At 38.9% G+C, this 9,441-nt stretch overlaps 2 protein-coding genes across 2 annotated transcripts; both read left to right on the forward strand.

Moving 5' to 3' along the window:
• The first annotated feature begins 3,695 nt into the window (after window positions 1–3,695).
• LOC125707058 (complement component C1q receptor) lies at window positions 3,696–5,890 on the forward strand. Its single transcript, XM_048973940.1, has one exon. The coding sequence runs from the start codon at window positions 3,926–3,928 to the stop codon at window positions 5,654–5,656; it is 1,731 nt and encodes a 576-aa protein (XP_048829897.1). The 5' UTR covers window positions 3,696–3,925; the 3' UTR covers window positions 5,657–5,890.
• Window positions 5,891–6,034: 144 nt separating this feature from the next.
• On the forward strand, window positions 6,035–8,634 carry LOC125707070 (complement component C1q receptor-like). Its single transcript, XM_048973960.1, has one exon. It carries the CDS (start codon window positions 6,993–6,995, stop codon window positions 8,025–8,027), a length of 1,035 nt encoding a protein of 344 aa, XP_048829917.1. The 5' UTR covers window positions 6,035–6,992; the 3' UTR covers window positions 8,028–8,634.
• Window positions 8,635–9,441: the final 807 nt, after the last annotated feature.

Below are 9,441 nucleotides of genomic sequence, written 5' to 3' on the forward strand. Positions count from 1 at the left end.
TAGGACAGAACTCACAGGAAACACACATGAACACAGGTAGAACAGGCCATCTCCACACTCACACAAGTAAAAGTAGGAAATGAACAGCCCTATACCTAGAGGCATGCTGCTACCATGCAACCCTGTACTGTAACCTTTGACCAAGATATTTTAACAGACGTCTGCAATATCAAACTGCACGCAATATTAAAAGCTAACTTCCGTTAACCTGGGAGGAACACCAGCCTGTTTGGTTGGTTTTCTCTGACCTGAGAAATCCTGATGTGTGTTTAAACCTGGAACATTCTCAGAAATACCCTCACCCTAATTTGGGGCCTTAGGCTGAATCACAGACATAGAATTAGACGTAGAATCCGGTCAGCTCAGTATATTTATAAAGAAAGAAGAATTTACTTATGGAGTGAACTTGACTCATCTGTGATCAAGAATCATTCTTATCATTTTTCATGTACCAGATAACATACATATTTTTATTCTGCAATACTAAATATGCCTTTAATTAAGCCTGCAAAATAAACAAAATGCAGAAAAAAAATGCAGTAATCAAAGCAAGGGTACCATAAAGGAGGGGAAGTTAAGATGAGTTCAAGGATGCTGGAATCATAGTGGCAAACATACCGTTATGAGACCCAAAATCTTTAGCAGCATCCTTGAATCAAAAATAAAATGCTGAGGACCTGAGAGGTTCCATTTTCCACCCCACAGGAAAAATAAAAACAGTAGGCATGGGCATTAGAAAGGAAACAGGTATTTTCCTGTCAGATGCAACTAAAAAAAAGCTAACTTCCAACACACGTGTCTAAAGAGAACAGATGCCTGGTGGTAGGCCAGCTAATGTTCTCAAAACGTTTGCTGAACATTACAATTAAGGTAAGGAAAAGTTCAAAGTGTCCAGTGTTCCTGTCGTTCCCAGAATGTCGTCCCACTACTACAACTAAAAGTAAAATCAAAAGACAAATGTAGGGGATGGTAGAGCAGTGGGAAACACTGTAGCTTTACACCTCTGAGCTCATGGGTTGAAAGTAGGGTGACATGTTTACGATATACAAGAATAACATTATCATAAAAAATAAAATTTTATTTTTTAATACTAATTACATTAATAGGACGTTCACGAAAGAACTTTATCGTGCTGACATTGACAGAACCTTTGTTAAAATGTGAAACGTCGAAATAATGTTACAGTTAGTCCAGTCAATAGTCTCTGTCAACTTTACTTAACGCTAACTAAAGGTCTGGGAACGTTCCCTGTTACCTGGGAAGATTGGACCACGATGGACATTTCTCAGCAACTAGTCATCAAAAGTGTTTCCAGGTGTTTGGGAAGGGAAAACTAAAGCTAAAACAAGCTTCCTTCATCATTTATAATTCATAAACTTTACAAACATAAAATACATATGATACAAATGATGAGCGACTAACTAAATTTGGTTTGACTTTATTGCATCATCATGGATAATGTTTATAAAAGCCTTCCTACATCAATCATAGGCTGACCGGTTAATCATATTATTATATTAAATATAGACGATACTGTAATATCATCAATATGTGTGACTAAGTAAGTTAAGATGCCGCGTCTGTGATTGGAAAATCACCAGTTCAAATCCCAGGGTCAGTAAAGTGATTTCTCAGTTAAGACTGAGCAAGGCCCTTAATCCCGAATTGTTCTATGCCTGAGCCTATGTTATGGATAAAGGGATCTGCTACATTGCTGCAATGTTGGCATCGCTTTCAGGATGTTCCCTTGCCTTTGCTCTGTGCTGTCTGAGATAGGCTCCTCTGACCCACCCCAGGATAAAGTAAATGGATAATACAACACTTTGTTGAAGGATGCTCATAAAGAATACCTGGATATTCTGAAAATGCCTTTTTTATGTGCTTTTGTAAGTAACCCGAGCATTGTAAAAGTAACAACGTAATTTGCTACACTGATTCTATAACCATATACAAAATAGAAATAGAAGATTTAAGAAAACACGTTTTATGTTTGATAATTAAGGTAAAAGTTTCAATTTTCATTCAAGTTTATTCGTCTGCTATTTGAGCAGTCAACTCACCAACCCTGGGGCTCAGATACAATTTAGATTTAATTCAGCGATTCATATGCAGCTAAAAACATTTTAATTTTAGTTTAATATTCAGTCAAAATATATAAAGCAAAAAAAAAAAAAAAAAAAAAAACAATAAAAATGGACAAAAATATTAAATGAAATGTATTTTCGTAAAGAAACACCCCATTTGTCAAAGTGAGTTTGAAAGGACCAAACAGGATCAGTGCTACTTAAAAAATAACAATGCAAAAGTCATTAGTCATTTCCTGCTGTCTGCCTCACATCCTTTAACAGGAAAAGCAATTGATAACACAAAAGTCTCCAAAAAAAAACTATGCCAACAATGCCATTGTATATGAATAGTGGTTTTATTACATAGAAGGGGATGCATATTTTTATTTCAAGATGTAGTCCATCTTTATGATACCTGGTACACACATTGTATCATATCTCAGCTTAGCCTAAAACTGAATCCATTCCAAGAGGTGTTACTGTACTTATGCTACTTGTTGGAGAGATAAAACACACAGATCTGAAACCAAGTTTTACTACTTTACTATACAGAGTTGTGACCGAGCTGCCATGTTAAAAATTGGGTCGCGGTGCTAAATATGTTGAGAATCACTACAGTGGAGAACAAGGAGCAAAAATGTGTACTGTGTGGCTGGAAGTTGGGAAGGAGCAAAAACATGGACTGGCTGGGGTTCCCCAAGTATGGAGTTGAGAAACACTGCAGTCCACACTGCCCATGGTCCAGGAATGTGAGCAGGAGATATGTGCAGAAAATGCCCCCCAGCAGCCTGGCATTTCAGGGTACGCCCCAGGCCTATGCGCTTTGCTGAGTTGTAGAATCTCAGCCGGAGACTGGGTTCTTATGTGAAGAGAATATTATATTTTAGCTTGGCACAGGGAAGTTCGAGCGGTTCAGCTCTGCGCACAGCGTCTCTTCTCTGCTCGAGCAGAAAACATGCGCACATCAACAAGTGCTGCGGCAGTGAGCACAGATAAGCAATTCCTTAATGGGAAAATTATTGCGGCTTTCGAGAGGAGTCAGACAGCTGCTCAAACTTGATACTGTACATTTGCAGAACATTCAATCTCGTGCTTTTCCGCACGTTGACTAGCCTTGCAGCTGGTTAGTTCTTTCATCTTATTAATAAAGGTCAAATCATTTGAACAATTGTGATATTCATTTTCGTGCATCAATAAGATATTTTGCAGTCGAACACGTTTTGGTGTATAAGCAAAAGTAACTAACTTAAAACCAGATATGGTTCGGATACGCTAAGATCACCATGAAATTACATCAAGCAGACTCTGCATATTTAGCTATTTTAATTAACATTGTTTTCTATTTTTCTTACGCAGTTGTTTGAGCTGGGCTCTGCCCGACCCCCACGAAGTTGACTGAAATGTTGATTGATTGATATTCTTTCCTAATGTTTGTATCCAGTTATATACGCAATATGCAACGAAGCTGGTTTGCGTCCTCTGTTGTTTGTACAGAACACACGCACTGACTAATTATCACGTTGGCTTTGATGTAACTATTTTCACTTAAATTTATCGTTCCCCTGCTCACTCTATTTAACAGTCTTGATCATTTTCATAGCACAATAGTAGACAACCAGCAGACTGGTCTCTGAAGAACAATACGAAGTACAGGGGCGCTGTGTTTTTTGTTTTCAGAACGGAACCTATAGTTTGTCGACCAAACAGGATGCAGATGTTAAAATATACAATCCAAAGTCACAATAGCTGTACGCGAACGCTTCCATTTGCTGGACCAGATGACATTTCACATACACCCTTGGTATATGTAAGCGAATAAATGTAAAAAAATACAAAAACAAAATAATAATAAAGAAGGAATGATGTTCTTGTTTTTTGTGCTATTTCACTTTCTCCGTGGGACTGAAGGAACAAACACTGAGCCAGCCGAGACGATCTGTACCGCCACTGCCTGCTTCACTTTTGCCCTTACGCCGCTGGCGTTTGAAGACGCTCAGAATAACTGCCAGGATAATGGGGGCAATTTAGCAGTAATAACGGATGGCAACGAAGCTGCAGAGATCCACTCGGCTCTTTCGCGGATTGGCAAAAGGCATCAGGGAAAGCATTTCCAGTTTTGGATTGGACTTACATTACGAAAGGGGAACTGTGCAGTACTCAAAGACGAATTCAGGGGTTTTAAATGGATTAACGGAATGACGGATACAAAATACGCAAACTGGGATCGTGAACCTAAATTCACCTGTATCGAAGATCGCTGTGTCGCAATTAATCATGCCTCATATCCATCAGAGACTGCTGATCTCAGATGGAGAGACCGTTCGTGCAAAGACGGCGTTGGTTTTGTGTGTAAATTTAATTTCAAGGGCATGTGTAACTCTCTTGTTCTGGCAGGACCTGGAGAAATTACATACACAACCCCTTTTGTCACTAAACCACTGAGCGATGGAAATGCGTTGACTATGCTCCCATACGGAACTTCCGTGGCGATTACATGTCAGGGTGAAAAAACATACTCCGTTTGTAAAGACGTTAATGGTGTTTTTGACTGGACCAACCCGGGTCCGTTTTGCGAATCCATTTTACAGGGCTGTAAACATGCAAACGGAAGCTGCGATCATCACTGTTTGGAAAGCGACCAAGGTGAAGTTACCTGTGGATGCAGAGAAGGTTATGAGCTTGGTGAAGACAAAGTGACATGCGTCCAGAAAGATTTGTGCAAGGACTCTCTCTGTAAATTCGGCTGCGTTTCGGGTCCTACAAGTTATAAATGCACTTGTGAATCTGGATTTAAACTAGCCGAGGACGAAATCAGTTGCACTGACATCGACGAGTGCGCCGATACCGGCGAATCACGTGTCTGTGAACATATCTGCATGAATATTAATGGAAGTTACGATTGCATTTGTAAAAATGGATATAAGATGGTTGATGGAAAATGTCAAGATATAGATGAATGCATTGAACACAGGTGCCCTCAGCAATGTTTAAATTCAGAAGGGTCTTTCTCGTGTCAATGCGTTGTAGGCTATACTAGGTTAAATAACGGACTGAGCTGCGTGGATATTGATGAGTGCATTAACAGTCCTTGCGAAGGAAACTGCATCAATACTATTGGTAGTTATAAATGCTTTTGCGAAGGGAATTATAGACTGGCAGCCAACGGAATCACCTGCATACCTATTCAAGGCTTGAACACGATTCCCACGAAGGTGTCAACGGAGGCGAAAGAAAGTCAAGATAGTGTGAATTTAAAGGTTACAACAGACCATGAGTTATTTAAAGACACTCATTCTTTTGGCATGTACGACGAATCCACGACTATTACATACGAAGTGAAATCCAGTTACACAGCTAATAACAGTTTGTTCTCACCGACGCTGGAAGCACCTTCTTCAAACAGAAGTGTGCTGGGGAAAAACGCATTTACTGATACGTGGATGTTTGTCGGCATTGCGAGCTCAGTGGCTGGGCTTGTAATATTAATCATTGTCATTTTGATTGTGGTAGCCTGCTTTTATAATCGTGAGAAAGGCAAAAAGAAGAAAAACCTAACTCCAGATAACTACTGCTGGGTGTCATCAGACTGAAGGAAACACACAATACATACAGCAATAAAAAACAAGGTACACAACGGAAATGTCAGCCAGTGATCAGAATGTGTCCTGTTAATTCATTTTTAAATCAAAATGGTCTAATTGGGTTACAAAGGGAAGTTACTCTGACTGAATCATGGCTGAACCGATGTTAAATATTTTGTGCATTTTTGTATTATGTCATCACAGTGTCATCTGCAAAATAAACCATGTTCTGTATGATCACAATAGGCCTACTTTATCTGGTTCGCTCTAGTGTCACTTTTTATATCGGTAATATCGATGTCCACCGCAAAACATAAAGTTAACACTCCTGTAAGGACACAGCTTTTAAGTATTTTGATCGAGTAGTAATTTCTGGGAAGGTCCACTTTGATTTCTATGTACAATTCAAACACGGGCAGTTCATGCGAATTAGTAACACTGTGTAAATATGAAGATATACACCGCTTTGGGTAGACATTGTGTCACTTTTTTACATTGAGTGTAAATGTATCTCTGTGTGTATATTTTTATCTGAGATATTCTAGATTCTGAGTAGGAATTTTTTTAAATAGGCCTATTACAGCAAATTATAGGCCCAATAATGATTTTCAAATGATGATTATCAATCTGTAAATGTTACTTTATTTTAAATGTTATTTTAATTAAAGACCAAATCCCACTACACAAGCTGGGTGTCAAGCCATTCTAGCCTACACAGTAGCCCATATTCTTCCTTTAAATGATTATTACGGCAAGTATACGCAAATTTACACAAAAAACCGTCTTCATGGTTTTGAATGGAAATTTTATTTTAATAATTATTAAGTTTTTTTTGCTTGAATTTTTATGATTTTTTGGGGGGGTACTGTAACATGCAACCTGTCGCTGTGGTTAATGAACTGATCTAGCTAGTCGTTTTTTAAGTCCTCATGGGTTTTTAATAAAAGCAAAAGAGGGATCGTAAGATACGAGATTTACCATAAGGAAGGGGGGTCAAGGAAATGCCCTACATTATTTAAATTAATCGGTGTATATTGAAGCCCATCTAAACAGCTCTAACACCGCCCCTGGGGGAACCTATAGTAAGTACTTGGTCTGTACTGCTTTTTAGTTATTAAAACTGTCCTACAGTAATCTGTGTCCGTCCAGTGCTCTTCTGCTCAGGCAGTTATAGGTACACGCTTAAAAAGACGGATCAAAGAAAAAACGTCAAAATTCCTACACGAAACATTTCCTTCCTTTCACCAATTATATAAACACGAACGGGACATTTTAAGGTTGGTTGAACTGAATGACTGAATGAAGAATTATTCTCTACGGATGCGAACCGTGTGAAGCATTAACTATGTCCGTAATTCGAGCATTTGTTGCTTTTGTTTTCCTTTTGTACACAGACGGGAAAATAGCCCAGCCCATCTCGTGTGTTGGAAATAGCTGCTATACGTTATTTAAAGAGAAATTAGATTTTGGGATGTCGCTGAAAGCATGCAAAAACGATAAAGGAAACTTAATGTCAATTAAATCTACTTTGGCCAATGAAGCACTACGAGATCTACTGCACGGAGTTACAGGGGACTTCTGGATTGGTTTGCGGCTACCAGAGAAGAAATGCAGCAACATCTCGTCTACACTGCGTGGATACGAGTGGAAAACAAGAGATACGAGCACACAATTCACCAACTGGAAGGGCAACATCTCAGTCTGCTCCCTACATTGCGTCTCTGTCTCCAGCGATCTGAAATGGACTGAGAGACCCTGTCAGGATAAAGTGAATGGATTCATATGCGAGAACAGCTACGTCACATGTGCATCTGTACCCCATCAGAGTACCAAAATCTCGCCTACTTGCGTTGTGAAAAATGCCGACTGCGAGCACCAGAATAAGTCTGCGAAACTCCAATCAACATGCATCTGTCCAAATCCCACGAATAAAACGACGTCTTTTCTGTGCCGGTGCAAAGATGGCCATAAAATTGCTGCTGGTAAATGTACGGACATCGACGAATGCCTTCAGTCTCCATGCCAACATATGTGTTTAAATACACCAGGCAGCTATATCTGCAAGTGTCGGGATGGGTTTGTTCCAAAGAAGAATGACCAAACGAAGTGTGAACAACATTGCGCTACAAGTGTATGCCCCGCTGTTTGCAAACATAAGCCAGGCAAGCTACCAGAATGTACCTGCCCGGCAGGATATATACTTGACTCTTCGGAGGAATCGTTATGCTTAATTTTTAACGACGCAGACAGCACCTTCATGGATAACACGTCGACTCCCTTTTTCACTCAGGATATCAGAAGCAGCTCACCTTTCCTAAAGCTTAAGCCAAACTTCCTGACACTCCCTTTGTTCTCCATAGTAGCTATTGTTTTTTTCTAACATAATTCGTAGAATATTCGTGTTGGATTGACTTATACCTTTGTTTAGAACGTTTAAATATAGAACCCGTTATTATTTGGCTTTTTATTGCTTACATCGATTATGATGTATATGTTGATATCTTCCAGTCTATCGAGATCTTCTCACTACAATCAAAGTTACTTAGTTTGGAGAAATCGCCTAATCACGGGCAATTACTGACTGCTACAGAATGATAAGTGGCCCTCAGCGTTGGACTTCTGCGTAAATACTGTCTGGTTCTACATTTCAGTATATGTATATTGTTTTGTATATTTAGTGTCTGTCCTGTGCTGCCTTACACAGTCTTACTTTTGTGTAAAAGTTGGGATTTTGTTGTAATCTCTGTATGTTATCTAAGTGCTCTTGTCCTGTTATGTCTGGACATTGAGCCTGGATATACGCAATTTCGTTCAGCTATGCATCCGTTGTTGTACTGTTGTGAATGACAATAAAGTTCACTTACTTACTTTATTAGGGCTTAATAGTCTGACATTGATTCCTTGACAGTTTTATGCTTGTGATGCATCATTTGGCTAACCTGAATGCTGCTATGGTCTGCTAAAAATAAATGTAACTGTAATCCTAATTTCAGTTTACTGTAATGTCTGTGGTTGCCCTAGATCTTAAATTTTTTGATTGAGCTGTTGAGCAAATTGATGGCCTGATTAGGTAGGGGACACCCTGGATGGGATCCCTGTCCACATACACACACACACACACGCACACACACACACACACATGTAGGGTATACCTATCCTTATGGGGCCCACTCATTCACTTCTATGGGAAAAATGCTAACACTAACTATGACAACCTTAACCCCCACCCTGCCCTAACCATAACCATAAGTAACCAAGCAAAATACAAGAGTTTGTGCATTTTTAACTTTGTCATAGCAGTCACTGATTTTTATAAAATAGGGTTTTCCTTTATGGGGACTAGGAAACCAGTCCCCATAAGGGAAAAAAAAATGGATATTTATCACGTTATGGGGACATTGTGTCCCCATAAGGATAGGTATACCCACACACACACACACACACACACACACACACACACACACACACACACACACAGAGGAAAAACCATAATCCCAAGTATAACGACTGTAACCCCAATCAAGCCCTAACCTTAACAAACAACAAGTAAACAAACAAAATTCAAGACTTTTCACATTGTTAGTTTTTTTGATTGTATACATACATATACACATATATATATATATATATATATATATATATATATTACACATACACACACATACATACTTATATATATCATATATATATATATATATATATATATATATATGAACTTACAGTGGTATTTACTGAGCCACCGCCCTATACCATCAGTCATTCTAGATGCAAATAATTTAGTTGTTTTCAAAACA

The sequence above is a fragment of the Brienomyrus brachyistius genome, chromosome 14, assembly GCF_023856365.1.
Source record: "Brienomyrus brachyistius isolate T26 chromosome 14, BBRACH_0.4, whole genome shotgun sequence".
NCBI classification, from domain to species: Eukaryota; Metazoa; Chordata; class Actinopteri; order Osteoglossiformes; family Mormyridae; genus Brienomyrus; species Brienomyrus brachyistius.

Coding starts and splice junctions, on each gene's coding strand:
- LOC125707058 (XM_048973940.1), top strand. CDS start 3,926: ATGATGTTCTTGTTTTTTGTGCTATTTCACTTTCTCCGTGGGACTGAA.
- LOC125707070 (XM_048973960.1), top strand. CDS start 6,993: ATGTCCGTAATTCGAGCATTTGTTGCTTTTGTTTTCCTTTTGTACACA.